Source organism: Pelophylax lessonae (genome assembly GCF_965119305.1).
Source record: "Pelophylax lessonae genome assembly, chromosome: 13".
Classification (NCBI taxonomy): domain Eukaryota; kingdom Metazoa; phylum Chordata; class Amphibia; order Anura; family Ranidae; genus Pelophylax; species Pelophylax lessonae.
This window is the reverse complement of record NC_138780.1, coordinates 32,549,922-32,568,240: the sequence shown is the minus strand read 5'-3', so window position 1 is coordinate 32,568,240 and position 18,319 is coordinate 32,549,922. Positions and strand designations below refer to the sequence as shown.

The 18,319-nt window shown below is 42.0% G+C and overlaps 1 protein-coding gene across 1 annotated transcript; it reads right to left on the bottom strand.

Moving 5' to 3' along the window:
* Positions 1-2,196: 2,196 nt before the first annotated feature.
* On the bottom strand, positions 2,197-17,174 carry LOC309569811 (olfactory receptor 6C4-like; the record flags this gene model as incomplete). The annotated part of the gene is made up of 5 exons (XM_082275814.1): positions 2,197-3,144; positions 6,217-6,484; positions 11,694-11,830; positions 16,917-16,996; positions 17,084-17,174. The coding sequence occupies 5 exons, from the start codon at positions 17,172-17,174 to the stop codon at positions 2,197-2,199; spliced, it is 1,524 nt and encodes a 507-aa protein (XP_082131940.1).
* Positions 17,175-18,319: the final 1,145 nt, after the last annotated feature.

The window sequence follows — 18,319 nt, the reverse complement described above, 5'->3', positions numbered from 1 at the left end:
GACTGGGTCACAAGCCAAAGTCATTTTCCAAACAGCAATAGAAGTATCTCAAGTAGTATGCAGGATCAGACCACAAAAATCTGGCAAGAGGGACAGCAGAGGCAAGGCTTTTATAGGAAGTTCATGGGACGAGCAAGGTTCAGTAGCAAGCCAGACATGAGGCAGGGTTTCCATTAGATCAGGCAGGATTATCCAATAGACCAGGCAGGGGACTGTCCAGCATCCCAGATAGCTCAGCGAGAAGAATCAATGCCAGACACATTCAAGATTCAAGCCCAGGTTCTGACAACCAACTAGGTGGCAAATTAGTTCTAAATGACTTCAGTATATCAATGATCCAAGAGGTGCTATCAGGATTCCTTTTTTTTTTAAATAAAAGTTTAATTCTATTTTAAATTTCAGCTTTCACTGAGCCACCTGCACTGTACATATTGAAAGCTGGAGTTTGATTGGTTTCTCTGGGCAAGCACAGATGACAACACTCCCGATAAGGCATTTTAAGTGTCCTCTACCTTCTCAGAAAATGGATGGCTTTCAGGTGCTCCATGCTGTCACCATGGGTGGTGTGAAATCAATAAGCTCAAACAGATATAAACTTCCTTTTCTACTTTTTCAATCTGTAGTACAGTGCTGATCTCTTTGAGAGGAGAGACTTCACAGGCTGCCTGTTTACTTTGATATCACACCGCCTGTACAGCATCCTCCTGGCCTTTTTTACTGTATACAGTACATTAGCCAGGTGGGAGGTGGTTCATTTTCGATTTTAAAACAAATGGACTTTGCCAAATGAAAACCACATACAGTGTTAGCAATTTGTTCTAGACAAATTTTCCATTTCCACTCCCTCTCCCCACTAATGATTGGAAAACTGAACAAACGTTTGTAAAAGAAAAAAAAAAAAGCTTGAATGGCAGTCTACTAGCGTATAGATCAAAACCCTGATCAAACCCTGAGAATGGTCTACAACAATTACAAGGAATCCTAATGGTTATCTACCAAATATATATTTATTTACTTCCATAACCATGTGCTGACCAGGCCTTTTTCTGACACTTGTTGTTTACCAGTTTAAATCAGTATTTTTTGCTAAAAAAAAAAATACTTAGAACCCCTAAACATTTTTTAGCAGAGATCATAGAGAATAAAATGGCGGTCGTTGCAATTTTTTGTCACATGGTTTTTAAGCAGCGTTTTTTTAAATGCAATTTCTTGAGAGAAAATACACTTCAATAAATAAAAAATAAAAAAACCCACATAATATATACTCCAATGTTTTTTGCATATTATGAAAGTTAATGCTATGCCAAGTAAATGGATAGCTAACATGTCATGCTTTAAAATTGTGAATGATGCCGAACTATGGCACTTCAATATCTCCATAGGCGGGGCTTTAATAATTTCTACTGGTTACAAGTTTAGAGATATAGAGGAGGTCTAGTGCTAGAATTATTGCTCTACCTCTGACATTCGTAGCAATACCTTTGTGGTTTGAATGCCATTTACATATGTGTTTACCACTGCGCACGAGCACGTAGTTATGGGGGCACTCTAAATGTATTTTTTTCTTATTATTTATTTTATTCCACTTTTTCTTATTTTTACACTTTTTCCTTTCATTTTTCTTTTTTTAATCACTTTTATTGCTATAGCAAGAAATGTAAACATCCCTTGCAATAGCAATTCAGCATAAAATGTGCTCTTTATGGAGATATCTGGGGTCAATAAGAAATGGTATCAATTTCATACATTTTTAAAATTTTGCTTTAAGAAAAAAAAAAAGCCATGTTTACATGGCCTGAGAACTGCAAGTGATGTCATGTTTTTGCACCAGTCCTCCAAAGGCATAAGGTTGAGCAGCGGCCATCTTGCCACCGCTTATCTCTATTCTACCGGCAGCAGATGGGTTCCTGGGCTCACCAATCGGTAACATTAGCCTGGAAACCACTTGAAAGCATTGAGGAGGCACTCCTCCCACAGTTTCTAAAAGTGATTTTACGTCAAAACTGCTGCGGGGATCACTTTTATCTAAAAGTCTGGCGCCTGAGGGAAAAGAAAATACCAGGGTTATGGCATCTAGCTACAACCATAACTCTGGTATTTAACGTCAAACAAATGTATTTTGCCAGTTAGGCGGTCGGTAAGTGGATATTCAGTTTTTATATCTGTTTTCACATCATTGTTCCTGATGAGTTTTGCTTATGGGCTACAGCATAAATATGTTTGATAATTCTTTTTTACTGCTGTTTTCACATCACTGTTCCTCAAAGTATAAATGAAGGGGTTTAATAGTGGAGTAAGAAGTGAGTATATAAGAGCAAGATATTTGTCATTTTGCCCTCCAGTAGGTATGACGTACACCATTAATCCTGTTCCAAAATAAAGACTGGTCACAATAAGGTGAGAGGAACAGGTAGAGAAGGCTTTTTGTTTCCCTTCAGCTCCCTTGATTTTTAAGATGGTGGTAATAATGTGACTATATAAACCTATGATAATGATGACAGCTAAAATAATTGCAAAAGTGGCTGTTAACATTGTGGCTAATTTGCTCATGGAAGGATCAGAGCAAGACAACATCTGAAGTGGTGCCAAATCACAGGTGAAATGATTTATCTGATTTGGTCCGCAGAAGTCCAATTGGGCCGTGAAACCAGTAGCCACAGAAGAAGCTACAAAACCAGTTACCCATGGTGCCACAGCTAATAGAGAATATATTTCCTTTTTCATAATAGCAGAATAGTGTAAAGGATTGTTAATAGCCAAGTCCCTATCAAAGGCCATGACCAATAACATATAGCATTCTGATGCACCCAAACCATCGTAAACAAACATCTGTGTAAAACATTCAGTGAAAGATATCCTCTTATTTCCTGAAATCAAATTATCCAGAAGCTTAGGTATAGTAACTGTCACAAACATAATTTCAAGAACAGCAAATGTACTTATGAAAAAATACATCGGAGTTTGAAGCAAGGGTTCAATCCTAACTAAGACAATGATGGTAATATTTCCTGTAACACAGATAGTGTATGTTATTAAAACAAAGAGGAAGAGTAATAACTGGAGCTGCTTTAGGCCAGAGAATGCAATTAAGATAAATTCCTCCACCGAGGTCTTATTGAGATCCTGTTTTATAGAGCTGAATCCCTGTAAAAAAAAATAAAGAATTGACGTTAAAAGGGACTTTATTGAACAAAAATCCCATATTTGTTTTAATTAGTCAAATATAGAAGTCTTTGTCTTGCTTTCTTGTTTTGCCTATATACATAAATGACCTGGCAGGTGCTCTCCAGTTCCTGGAGGATATTCAGGGATGTGCTTCTACTTCCGGTGGACACAGTACTCGGTACCGGGCCACCGTGATTGGCCCAGGTATCATGTGATTGCTGTGACTAATCACAGTGATCACATGACAACATGTAAACACAACTTGCTGTAGCCAATCCCAACAATCACAATAGTCAGCAAGCTGTCTTGAATTAAAGCCATTCATAACAGGTAAACAACTGATTTTACAGTACAAGCAATCACAATGTAGGGTTAAAAAAATACCAGAGTACAGTGTCATGAGTTACAGTATACCTGATCACCACCACACTGGTTACAGTGTCCATGATCACGGTCACACCAGTTACAATGTCCCTGATCACCGCGGCAACAGTTAGTGCTTCACCATAAGGACTTGTTTACTTGTGTGATGCTGTCTGAAAAGCCATCAATGTTCCAAATGCTCTTCAGAGAACATTTGACAGGATGTGTAGAGGCATTGTGTCGCCTCTTGATCACTTGCTTTAGCCCCTTGGACCCCACAAAAGTAACCCTAGTCACTTAAATGGGTCAAGATCAGAAGGTGTATAGGGAGTAAACTTCTATAGCTGTGAAGCAAGTCGTCAAAGCCACGGAAGATGTGCACCCCCAGCCACTGCCTCTGCAGCTAAAGGAGGTAGCAGTTGAGGGGTTGTAAAACTGTAGCTCAACCACAAGGTTTTACCGTCTCCCAACCTCACGTGTGAATGAGCCCAAGAAGTGCAGCAAGTCACAGTTCTCCAACTACCACCACACCAGCCACAGTGCCATCAGAATCACTAGAATACGTGTTCCTGTTTGGTTTGCCTGTTTATTGGCCACATTTCTGTCTGCTGCCTGGACTGATCCTTTGCTCGTATGCTGACCATGTCTCTCTGCCTGCACCTAAACTGAGCCATTTGTACATCCGACTGACTATGTTCCTAAGAGACACCAGTCCTAGCCATCCCCTGTAAACAACTGCACTCTTGGAGTCAAAGGAATTATTTTTTGCTTCCTTTTTTTAGCCACATGCACTTCCTGGCCAGTGAACATTGCATTTCTGTTGGCAGTCATGTACCAGCAAGGCTAGGATTGCTTAGCTTTTAGGAACTGGGACTTGTATAGGTGACACTACACTAAGCTATATTCGGTGACCACACTTATAGGAGGTGACCATTCCAGTATATTGGTTTTGATATAATTTGTTGATTTACAAATACAATACAATGTCTAACGAGGCCAAACATTGAAAAAGTCTCACACATACTCAAACGGAGTAGCAGAATGTGTTTTGGGTTGTAATTGTAAGTATGCCTAGCCAAAAGCTGTGATAAAGTTTGTTTAAAGGAACTATCAATATAAAATTAGTACAGCGCAATCTTCTGTTTAAATTATTAGTGCAATTGTTATGTGACTAAATCCGCAAAACAATGTCAGTGAACATATAAACATACATATCCAAAAAAAATAAAAATATGGTTAAAATTTTAAAATTTCAAGAAAACTCTTTCTAGTGAATGTTCCAAACACTTGTGCAAAATGTAGAAAAAATATATATATAGTGAAAAGATAAATCTAAATAATGTCCAAAATGATGAAAGACGTCCAATAAAGATAAATAAATCCTTATAATGAGTGTTCTTGCCACCTCTGTGTATAACGCTCAACTTTAATCAAACAGGTGCTCATGTAATCCACCACCTGTGTTCTCTAACAGCTCACCTCCAACTTTGACTCCTGTTTCATAAGAAAATCAAAATACGCTGTTCCCCTTTGGGGATATGTGGAGGTCTGTACAAATGAATGGATATCCTTGGGCGTTTCACAACCCTGCTCTCTCCTTAATGTGGTGCTCCCATATTAATCAGCCTTATAAAACAAAACACATACAGTTTGGTGCTCTCCATCAGAATTAATTTATTATCATAAAATCCAAAAATAACTCACTTACATAACACAGCACTGCAAGCCATGCCAGCTGTATAAGCACAATCATATATCCACCGGCTCACCGCCGTCTGGTAGGTAATGGTCACGGGATAGCATCAGCTGTTAGCTCCTAACTCCAAACGGGTTGTGTCTTCCAATAGACTTCTTCAGTGGAGTTTAATGTGAAGAGTGTAGGGTCCATCAATCAGCAGCACTAAGAGGAGTAATTATTACAGTAGATTCTAACAAGTTTAGCCAAAGGAGGTCAGAAATCAATCTCTTGCTTCCAAGATGGTTAGTTGCAGAAGCAGGAATATAAAAGTTACTTGATCAACATAAGAGAACATGGGACAGTGTGCCATAACCTCTGAACAAAACCTGTAACAAAATAAAACCAAGATATGGGAATACTTGCGTATAGACAAAGTCAGTCACGTGGCATGGAAGAAGCAGCCACAGCTAAACTACACCCCGGAACAGGGTGTCTAAGCTGAACCAGGATGTAGACTTAGTTTTCAGTCTATTGAGTTCTCCTGTTCTGGGGAGACAAAGTGGCCTAGTTTGAAGGATCTTTGATTCTTGTTCTTTCCCGGTGACGAGATTGGTTAACACGGGGAGCTTGAGGCTGATTTCTATTGCACGCTTCTTGTAGCAGGTAGAGGTTCCACTAGTTGCAGGTCTTTGCAAAGTAGTTTGTAGCTCATTGGGTGTTCGGCAGATATACCTGGAGCCTTGATAGGTAAAGCAAACTGAAAATGGTTACCACTGGTAGGTGCTAATGGTTACCACTGTAGACGTTGGAGTTCTTAGAGTTGGGGTTTCATGGCCCGCATTTTGGCAATCATCAGCTAGGAGAGATCCGTAAAGATTTGTTATGTCCTTGGAAATATAATGTGTCTTTTTCTCTAGCTGCAGCTAAGAATTTCTCTTTTGTGCAATAGTAGTGGCACTTTGCAATGATGTCACCAGGTGAGGTTTTTTAGGTGTTAAGGCCCTGTGTACTCTGTCCAATTCTAAACGTTCCACCAGAATAGCTAGCCGGAGTTCCTGGAACAGAGCTGTCATCGTGGCTTGCAGGTCTATGACAGTTTCAGGGATGCCTCTGATACGCAAATTAGAGTGTCTATCCTTATTCTCATAGTCCCAAAGTCTGGATTGTAGAGTTAGGTTTTCTTCTGTAAGGTTTTTGAGTTCTGCCATGTAATCTTGCTCAGTTTTTTTAATTTCATCTACTCTTAATTCTAATGTTGCTGTGCGGTTCCCCAGCTCTCTGATTTCACGTATAAGGCTGTCAGTTACTGTATATGATCTGAGGTTTGTTTTAATACCTTGTGCAGCATACGTTCAATTTGTTTAAGTAAAGTTGGTGGAGCTACTGCTTCATGCTGTGAATGCTGAGAGGTGAAACATTCTGCATCTGACTCACCCTGGGAGTCTGGCTGTGGTTGGATTACCTTCTGGGAGCCAGCCGTGCTGCCAGAGGAGGATGGAACTGGCGCCATATTGGCTGGGGCCCGGGCCAGTGCTTCCTTAATAGAGATGCTTATAAGCTTAGTTTGGCACCTTCTAGTACCATGACGGAGGTGTCGTGAGATGCTGTGGCTGTGAGCCTAATTCACTAAAAGAAAGGAGTAGAAATGCTCACTTCCCATTTAAATACTCCCAGCTAGAGTAACACCTCAACTAGGTGAACCTGCAAATGTAAAATGACGACTAGATGCAATACTGAATTCCGATTAGAGTATACCAATTTGAGGTTGCGTTTTTCAGAAACGGAAATTCCTATTTTTCTCCTTCACTGATGTGCGCTGATGAGGCAGCACTGATGGGCAATGATAGGCTGCACTGATGGGTACTGATGAGGTGGCACTTATGGGCACTAATGAGGTGGCACTTATGGGCACTGATGAGGTGGCACTGATGAGGAGGTACTAATATGCCGCACTGATGAGCACTGATAGGTGGCACTGATAGGCGGCACTGATGAGCACTGATAGGCGGCACTGATGAGCACTGATAGGTGGCACTACTGAGCACTGAGAGGTGGCACTGCTGGGCACTGAGAGGTGGCACTGACGGGCGGCACTGATGGGAACTGAGAGGCGGCACTGATGGACACTGATGGGTGGCACTAATGGACACTGATGGGTGGCACTGATGAGCACTGATGGGCAGGACTGATGAGCACTAATGGGCAGCACCATCAGTGCCCACACTCAGTGCCCATAATGCTGCTAGTCAGTGCCCATCAGTGCCTAGATGAGCAGGCACTGATGGGCACTGACTGGCAGCACTATGGGCACTGATTGTGGGCACTGATGGCGGGCACTGTGGGCACTGATGGTGGGCACTTATTGTATTTTATTTACCTCTTGTATAATCAGGGCACTGGTGATCGGTGCCCTGATTACATTTTTCTGTGTCCCCTAACCGCTGATCGGCTCTGCTCTTCCTCACATGCAGTCTCTGTGTGAGGAAGGAGAGCTGTCAATGAGAGATACATTTACGTTTGAGATCATCTCTCATTGGATGTTCCAATCACGTGGTAAATGGCCGCTGTGATTGGCCATTCACCACGATCTGTGATTGGCTGTGTCCAAGGGACACGGCCGACACAGATTTTCCCCGATGCGCGCTCGCGGGAGCGCGCGGGGAGCCTATCACTGGGAGGCCGTTTAAAGACGGCCTCCCGGAAATTAGAGCCCGCGCTGTAGCCGTCTTTCCTGAGTTCCGGCCTCAAATACCTTTTTAACTAAAAATACCCCTATAATACTAATCCATCGCCCTTTACAGAACCGCTATTCTCATACTTACAAGGTGTACAGTATTGGATTTTAGTCAAAATCTTACTTTTAAAAATGCTGTCTGGGTGTGGCCATCTTGGATGTGGGCATCTGAAGCCGCAGTGTAATCTGCTGTGTCCTTCCTGATTCCAGGGAGAGTTCTGGAAGTTTTTCCTGATTCCAGACTCCTGGGAGTGATGACAAGCAGCTCCCAGGATGCAATGCAAAGGCGGAAGTGATGTCGGTGGCCGTGGCCACAGAGGGGGGAGAAGGAGGAAGTACAATCAAAAATGCCCTAAAAAAAAGGTAAGGGACCCCCGAAAAAAATTGAAAATGCCCAATTGTTGATCAGCATAACGAGCACTCCTGGAATCACTAAAGTTGCAAAATAGGCCGGAACTCCACTTTAACATGCTTTTAGTGACTGTGGTGCTGAAACATGACCGGACAAAGGATTTTGAGCTGTTTGGGCATTCAAAGTGTTTCTTTATTATGCCAAGAAAAAAGCACTAAGCAGTTTTGTTAATGTTGAAAATAAAACAAAACCTTTCCTGACCACTGACTTTTAACTGATTTAAAGGTGAAAATTGGGGTAGATCAGTATTTTGACTTGATTTGTGACTTGACCAAAATAAATGACTTGACTTGACTTGCTTGACTTCTAGCAGGTACTCGACTTGACTTGCTTGCTTTTCACCACAGTAACTTGGGACTTGCTTGTGACTTGCAGGTTAAGACTTGAGAGTTGCTTGTGACTTGCACATGCGTAACTTACTCCCATGTCTGCCCGATACCCATTCACATAGGGGGTGAGGCCGGGATCTTGGGGCCCCCTTGTTAAAGGGGATTCCAGATTCTGATAAGCCCCCCACCCACAGACTCTCACAACCACAGCTTAGGGCACCCCAAAGCACCCTCCCAATGTTGAGGGCAAGAGGCCTGGTATGGTTCAGAAAAGGGGGGGGGCGCTCGCCCCCGTATTCTGGCCTGCCAGGCTGCATGCTTGGATAAGGGTCTGGTAGGGATTTTGGGGGGACCCCACGTCGTTTTTTTTTAAATTTTGGCGTGGTATGGACTGGGGGGTGGACCCTGCACAATTTTTTTATCTGTATTGCCGGTAGCCGACACTACATTACAAATTAGTGTCAATTCTACACTGATCATGCATTTGAGCACTATACATAGTTTTTGAGATTAATGCAATTGTTTATTGAAGCATGGGACTACATAATGTTCCAAGTGTAATTGTGCTCAGCTCAATGGTTTAGTAGTTAGCGCTCCTATCTATAAATTCTGAAAGCATGGGTTCAAATTTCAAGTATGCCATCACCTCCATAAATTTTAGCCAGCTGTGAATACTGAAACTTGGCGAAAGCCTAACTGCATCCGGCACATATGCATTCCTGTTTCCCAAATGTACAATTGCAATTTCATGTGATGTAGCCAAGGTATTACTATGTGGCAAAATAATAATCACACACCAATAAACATGCAGGGTGTTAGCATGGTTGAGACTAGAACTCATGACCTAGCAGTCTTTATCCATGAGCATAGACCACTACACCAATATGCTGAGTATGATTACACATGCCTGAAAGTTTAGGATGAATAACAAATTAATGTTGATAATTAGAGAGCTCTGTAGTCTGATAATATTAAATCTAAAACACATAACAGATGCATGGCTATACATAAACAATACATTTAACAATAATAGCTGACATTGATCTGTAATATTGATTCAGAATATGTATTTATTTTCAAAATTTACTCGCAGAAAATAAGAAAAACGTTTTTTTTTCAAAATTTTCTGTCTTTTTCTTTTTTTTTCTGTAAGAAATAAAAAACCCAGAGGTGATTAAATACCACCAAAAGAAAGCTCTATTTGTGTGAAAAAAATGATAAAAATTTCATATGGGTACAGTGTAGCATGACCGCGCAATTGTCATTCAAATCACGAGAGCGCTGAAAGCTGAAAATTGGCCTGGGCAGGAAGGGGGTGAAAATGCCCTTTAGGCAAGTGGTTAAGTGACTGTGGTGTCAGAAACATAACAGGCACATTAATTTTGCTTTAACACATCTTGAGAAAATGCAAATATTTAATAACTTAAAAAAGTAAAGTCATTTTGAGTCATATGTCTCAAGTCAAAGTCAAGTCTCAAGTCATGAATACCAAGTCAAAGTCAAGTCGAGTCTTTTATTAATTTTAGTCAAGCAAGTCTCAAGTCCTCAAACTGGTGACTTAAGTCTGACTTAAGTCAAGTCATGTGACTCAAGTCTCCCACCTCTGCTCTGCAGTGTAGTTGAGCATTATGGGAAATGTCATTCAAAAACATCTGTGTTGCCAAGGTTCGCCATCCCTGACCTAGGCCAACTAATAAGGTGAGTGAGCCATGCATGAATACAGCACTGTAGCAGTGTTTTTTTGGGGGGGGGGAAATGTTTTTAAAAATCTTTGCAATTATTCCCCATCCCCATATTACAATGTGGCTACTTGATTACAATTTGTAAATAAAAGTGTACCACACTATGAATAAATAAATGTGTTTAACCCAAATGCTGCTGCTCAAAAATTAGGTAAAACCAAATTTCTCAATATAAAGTTCCAATACACAGCGCAAAAAAGGTACGTGATATAACAATACAATACTGACAAATAATCACACCAAGTAATAAATAATCATAAAGTGCAACGTGCAAACCATATGCAAAGATTGCTTAAAAATAAATATATATATATATATATATATATATATATATATATATATGGGATGCCCCTTGTCAGGGTATCATAATAATATGTAAAAAAGTTCAACTTGATAGTCCAATAAATATATATAAATAGTGCTATCAGCAAGTGTCCAAAGAAATCCAAAAGTGCTTAAGTGCCAGGAGAAAAGTGCAAAATCATGCCAGCAATCCAGTGCAGTGGTTTGTGCCAATCCTCCCCCTTTGGATGTTCAACTTACCGGACTCAAATGACCCCTGGGCTGTATAGCTAAGAGGGTCAAAAGGAGCTTGTGTCCCAGTAAGGAACCTGGTGGAAAATCCTTGGAGGTCTGATATCTGTAGTTCTCAATGGGAAAAACTCACAATAGTGTAACTCCGTAATATGACTTTTATTTATATTGCACATAGAATAACACTCACATTTTGCAGAGTAAAATCAGGCTTGTAATAGATAAGGACTGGATCTGGTCTAACTTCCTGGCCGCGGTGTATTACGGAGTTACACTATTGTGAGTTTTTCCCTTGCATACCGGGCCATTATATCCATTGAGAACTACAGATATCAGACCTCCAAGGATTTCCCACCAGGTTCCTTACTGGGACACAAGCTCCTTTTGACCCTCTTAGCTATACAGCCCAGGGGTCATTTGAGTCCGGTAAGTTGAACATCCAAAGGGGGAGGATTGGCACATCCCACTGCACTGGATTGCTGGCATGATTTTTCACTTTTCTCCTGGCACTTAAGCACTTTTGGATTTCTTTGGACACTTGCTGATAGCACTATTTATATATATTTATTGGACTATCACGTTGAACTTTTTCACATATTATTATGATACCCTGACAAGGGGCATATATATATATTTATTTTTTAGCAATTTTTACACATGGTTTGCACGTTGCACTTTATGATTATTTATTACTTGGTGTGATTATTTGTCAGTATTGTATTGTTATATCACTTACCTTTTTGCGCTGTGTATTGGCACTTGATTAGAATTACTTGCACATATGACAATGAAAATGAGTAGGTATGCAATTCGATTGCAGAACACTTTGAAGAGGTGCAAATAGTTTCCACTTCTCAAACATTTATTTCTAGTCTGCAACAGTAAAACATAATGCAATAAAACCACAATTTATCAGAATGGTAATATCAACATTTGGTACATTAACCATTTGTCGCTCGCCCTATAACAGATTGACAGCAGCAAAGTGGTTCCTCTATCCTGACTGGCTGTCATATGACGTTCAGCAGGATAGAGCGCTCTGCGCACCCCGGGAGATGCGCAGAGCGGCTATCGGTGCTGCGGTGTGTCAGTCTGACTCACCGCATCTCCGATCCCGGTAAAGAGCCTATGACGTAGGCTCTTTACCATGTGACCAGCTGTGTCCAATCACAGCTGGTCACATAGTAAATAGGAAGTGCCGTTGATCGGCTTTCCTCAGTTCGTGCCTGAAAGGCACAAGTATAGGAGAGCCGATCTGCGGCTCTTCTGACAAGGGGGTCTGTGCTGGTAATCAGAGCAACTTTTTTAAGTTGTGTAGCAAAAATGAAAAACTCTTGCGGTGATCAAATACCACCAAAAGAAAGCTCTATTTGTGGGAAAATGACATAAATTTGGTTTAGGTACAGTTTTGCATGACCGCGCAATTGTCATTCAAAATGCAACAGCACTAAAAGCTGAAAATTGGTCTGGGCAGGTAGGGGGTGAAAGTGCCCTGTATTAAAGTGGTTAATGTACTTGGCCTAAAAAAACAAAAAGGCAATTATGAAACAGCATTTTACAATATGGTTAGAAGGGTTCTACTCCAAAGAGCTTACAATCTACAAGGGTAAGACACATAATTGTGCATACCTTAACATTCACATTATAAAACAGGAATAAAAATAAGGCTGATAAGAAATAGCACAATCATTTTTAAAAAATAACATCTAAAGTTTAAGTGCACACAAAACACACCAAATTAATACTAAATCCAAAAAGGTAGCAATGGCAAAAAAAAATACAAATACATTTCTGGTTAGGGTTAGCAGGAAGCTTCCTTTCCATCTAAACCATAACATTAACCATTAGGAATTGTAGGTCTAACATGTGAGGTTTAGAAGTAACTAGAAAATGATATGGCTCCACAGAGGCTCGCAAAGACACACAGCAAACAAATTAAATGACAGCCTTAGTGGGGTGTGGGTCAGTCATTATACACACTATCTATATCCCCCCACAAATAAAAACACAATCCTTAACAAATTTTTTTTTTTTATAATCAGAACTGAAGCGGCACATACATTATCGTCTCTCCACAAAACTTCAATTAGTACCACTTCCTTCATCATTTTAGTTCTTTACATACAAGCAAAACCATGCTAACACTCATCAAACCACACATTCCTAATATGGTGCAAACCTAAACTAAAGCATAAAACTCTACTCTACGCTACCATATCCACTCCTCCAAAAGAAACATAAGGAATGTCGAGAATTCCACCTCCCAAAATCTCGACATATGCCCATATAATCCTCATACACCCATTCTTATCCCCAACCCTTACCATTCACCACCATTCATAGCAACCCAACTACTCCAAATAACTAGGGATGATCGAACGGTTCAGGTCGACCATCGGTTCGGCCCGAACATTGGGTGTTTGAGGTTCGGCCGAATTTAGAACTTTTTGCCCAAAAAGTTCGGAATTCGGCAACCAGAACCGACCAAAATGCAATGGTTCAGGAAATGGGCTTTAAAAGCCAGTGATTGGACCAGAACCATTAGCAAAAGCCAATTGAGGGGGCAGAAGAATGCTAGGAATGTGATTGGAGTTACTAGGGGGTCCCTAGGCCAATCATTAGTGAATACGCCCCCCAGTATATAAGATAGCCCCCGCCAAATTCCTAGCATTGTTATACAGGACATGGAAGAGAGTGGAAGCAGTTCTGCTAATTTTACTTTAATAGTGTCATTTAGCATTTATTAGTGTGAGGAAAGGGATATCTAGTGTAGCTAGAGTGCTCCTTTACACTTTAGTTAGCTTCAAAAATTTAGTTTCTGTAGGGAAAGTGTGAAGTGTCAGGGTGACCGTAATGTAGTGTAGGGTGAACTGACTGCTATGGCAGGGTGACCGAACCCTTCCATATCAGGATGACCGTAATGTAGTGTAGGGTGAACTGACAGTGACTGCTATGGCAGGGTGACCAAACCCTTCCATAGCAGGGTGACCGCTATAGAGAAAAGATAGTTTCTCTTGTGTCACTTTCGCTGCAGGGATATGGCTTCGCCGCCGCCAGCATTTTTGGCTGCAGGCGTTGCTAGTGATTTTTTGAGCACATGTTTGGAGTCAGACATGACATCTGAACATGTGTATAGGGGTTATATATACACACCCATGTCTGTATATATACACCTAGACATATATAGGTGTGAAAGGTGCAGAAAAAACTACTTGCGCTAATGAAATAATTAACACCAAAATAGTTACGCTCCTATCACACCTATATATGTCTAGGTGTGTATATACATATAAGTATGTGTGTATATACACCACTATACACAAGTTCAGATGTTTTGCCTGCCTCCAAAGAACCCAAAAAATGCCCAAAAAAACGCTAGCGTAAAAAAAAAAACACTTCTGCAAACAGCACACCAGTGACCTGACACAAGGCCGACACAGGGCCTAATTTACTCTAACACTACGCTGGCTTATCGGTGTACTTTCATACTCTATGCCGAACTTGCCGTAAATACACTGCATAACGGTATTCACTATAACGATTGGGAAAGCGTAATCATGCAACTACATGGCAAATGAGGTTTAATGTGGAGAAGTGTAAGGTATTGCACCTGGGGACTAAAAACATAAACGCATAATACACTAATACACTTAAGGGGGGGAACCTCTGGGGTAATAAAAAATAGAGAAATATCTGGGAGTCTTAGTAGAAGATAGACTTAGCAATAGCATGCAATGTCAAGCTGCAGCTGCCAAAGCCGGCAGAATATTAGCACGCATAAGGAAGGAGATGTATTCCAGAGATAAACTATAATCCTTCCACTTTATAAAACACTTGTCCGACCACATCTGGAGTATTCTGTCCAGTTCTGGTCGCCAGTCCTCAGAAGGGATGTGTTGGAGCTGGAGAGAGTGCAGAGAAGGGCAACTAAACTGATTAGGAGATTGGAGGACCTTAATTATGAAGAGCGTTTACAAGCGCTTGAGTTATTCTCCCTGGAAAAGAGACGCCTGAGAGGGGACATGATAGCGATTTACAAATATGTCAATGGTGATCTCAGCATAGAAAAACAACTATTCAGTCGCAACGAATGCATAAGGACACAAGGCCATACAATGCGATTAGAACCCTACGCACAGGGTTTTTTACAGTAAGGGCTTCAGGAGCGGAGCTCTAGCTTGGCACGACTGGTCAGCAAGACTCCGCGCATGCATCCCTAATAGAAACTATTTTATAACCAGCAGGCTCACAATTCTAGATTCCATGGCAAGAAAAACTACTTTCCTGACCAGGAAAACAATAAGTGAGAAGTCAACGTGAGAGATTTGAAAAACCTGTGTTAACCAATTTAATCCCTTTAAAAAATAGGTACTTTTACTATATAATGCATTGTATGTAACACAATGTATAGTGTATACTTACTAGAAATTTCACAGCCATAGTCCAAGACATGCAGACATGTAAAAGAACAACCTACAACAACAGGTAAATAACTCAGAGTATGAATAACATTTTGTGAAATTACCCTAAGTGTCTGAGTGCAATGTATTAGCGTATGAATATATATAGATGAAATAACCCAGGAGAGCCCTGGAGACTTCACACCTAGGGTCCAATCCCAATTAAATTGTTTTCTTACATCAAAGACAAGAAGCTAGAAAATGAAACACTGGAGAACTATTAACAGATTAGTGTAATTATTTTTGGATCCATAATTAAATAATACAACATGTCTTAACTCATTTATTGCTGTGAATGTTAATCAAGTTACACAAATAAGAATTTGTGAATAAGAATAAGCACTTTTACAAACAAGTTTTTTTATTCACTGAGACTTTCAGTATTTAATTTTTTTTTTTAGATTTGTTTATAGGAAATGTAAATTTTATCTATTTATTTTAGCGTCTTAGTGCCGGTTCACATACACGCAACGCTACTCCCCGGGTCGCCTCCTGGTCGCCCCAAAGAAGCTCCGGACCCTTTTTCTTGTGTCGCTCCTATTAGAACGGGTCCGCAGCTTCCCTATGGGAGGCGACCTGCGGCGACCTGTGAGGCGACCAGGTCGCCTCACAGGTCGTCCTAGTGTGAACCGGGACTTAGAAAATCTTTTTGCTGTGGGTATTTATATTTCCCCAGAATTTCCACTGGCTCTTTTGCAAGCTTTGCAGTGCTATGTAGTAGTTGTGCTTCACTGCTCATCATTAATTAGCTGAACAGCTGAAAACAACGCACTCTCCATGTGGTTAGTATGTTAAATTCCAGAATTAAGATGGGTGGACACGCAGGGAATTGAATGCAGTAGAGACAGTTGTGCTTTTTATACAGTGATGCTGTGATTGGCCCACAGCTATCACCTGGGCCAATCACAGCCCCCTGTATCCAGAAATTAGTTGATTCAATCACAGATCACTACTAGTAATCACAATTGTTATGAATATAACCCATTTTATGTTCAAAACATTGCTGCTACAGTGATCATTGTTTTAACAGTAATCAAAGTGTAAACAAATAAATTCCCTGATCTCCCCCAGAGTAGTATAGTGTTGCCATGGTGACGCTAAACTACTCTGATGAAAGTATAGGAAAAAAGTTATAAAAAGCAAGAAGCTTCTTTTTTTTTTTAACATACTGTCACCAGCCAGTGCCCCTGATCACCGCCACATCAGTCATATGATGACAATGTGGTGGCTTCTGCATGGCGGTGAGCAGACGTGCTTGATCTGAGCTCCAGGGGCATCTCGGCAAGATAACCCCTGGCAATGCCTTCTAAAGCCCCAAACCTCAGATCTATGTCGGGCAAACGCTCCGGGAAGGGTTCGTCCTCCAAACAATCCAGCTCCGGGTCCATTAAGAAGTTCCTGTAGAAGTTCGAGTGCTCACGCTCGAGGGAGCAGGGCCGCGGCCTCGGAGTCGGGTAAAGCGTCCTCCGTGCACTCCGCCTCGCCGCGGGAGCACTCACCTGCCTCTTCCTTCTTCTCCGACACGGTGGACGAGCCTCACTCTCCCGACGCCTCCGGTATGTCTTCCCCGCTCCACGGCCTGAAACAGGAGATCGGCGGTATGTTCCGTAACCTTGAACGCTCCCTCAAGAAGGACATTGCAGCGGTCCGTTCGGACATTTCTCACCAGAGTGGAGGACACGGAGCGTCGACAGGATGCCCAGGAAGGCTCCATCAAGGAACTCCAGGATAATGTTACACAGCTGGCGATCGCCCATCGAGCTGCTCTATACAAGATGGAAGACCTTGAGAACCGCAATAGGCGGAATAATATCCGCATCCGCTGGCTTCCCGAGGCTACAAGGGATGAGGACCTCGAGGCTTCGGTGAGGGGCATCTTTAACTCGGTTCTGGGTAAGCCTCCTACTGACCCATTGCGCTTTGATCGTACCCACAGAACCCTCAGACCCCGCAACCTGTCTACTGACTTACCCAGGGATGTCCTCTGCCGCCTCCATTACTACGAGGACAAGAATGCCATCATGTCCAAGCTGCGGGGCACACAGGTCATAGACTTTGACGGGGCTTCTCTGAACCTGTTCCCTGACCTCTCTAAGGAAACTCTAGAACGCAGACGTGCTCTGAAGCCCCTGTTGGAGCAACTCAAGACAGACGGAGCCACTTATCGTTGGGGATTCCCTGCCTGCCTCATTGCCACCAAAAACGGGCGTTCTTCCACCCTGCGCTTTCCAGAGGATCTCCCGGCCTTCCTTAAGGATATGGGCCTACCTCCAGTCGACTTGCCAGGCTGGCACGATTGCATCCCTGTTTTTTCTTGTAAAGTGGACACATCCTGGCGCAAGACACCATCCAAGAAGATGCGCACCTCGGCTCCTACATCTGCCCGCAAGTCGGGCTCCAACGCCGTGCATCCTCATCCTCCTGTGGATTCCGGGTTGCTACTGTGTATGCTGCACTCGATGTGATGTCTGATCTTCTTTTTGGGTTTTTCTTTTTTGTTTCCTAGCTCGCCCTCTGTGTTCTCCTGAGGGTTTGGGCTCCTTCGTAACAGCACCAGATTGTTCTGCTACCTGAGACGTTATTGTTTTTTCTATCCCTTTTTCATTTTTGTTTTTGTTTTTGCCAGGGGGAGGTTTCTTTGACTTTCCATTTGAATTGATTGTTTTTGTTGCCTCAAACTTGTCGGATGCTGCCACCGGCTCCCTTCTATGTGGGTCTGCGGGATGTTTTTCCACCCGCCTGCCATGTTCCCCTTTCTCCTCCGGTTTATGGGGGCGCCGGGGGTCGGGTCCTTGTCGCGCGTGGGGTTCCCTCTCGCGCGGCGTCCCGGCTCTTATTGCCCTCCTCCCCCCTGGGACCACTGCAGCTTGCTGCGTGATTATGATGTATGTCCCAATGGACA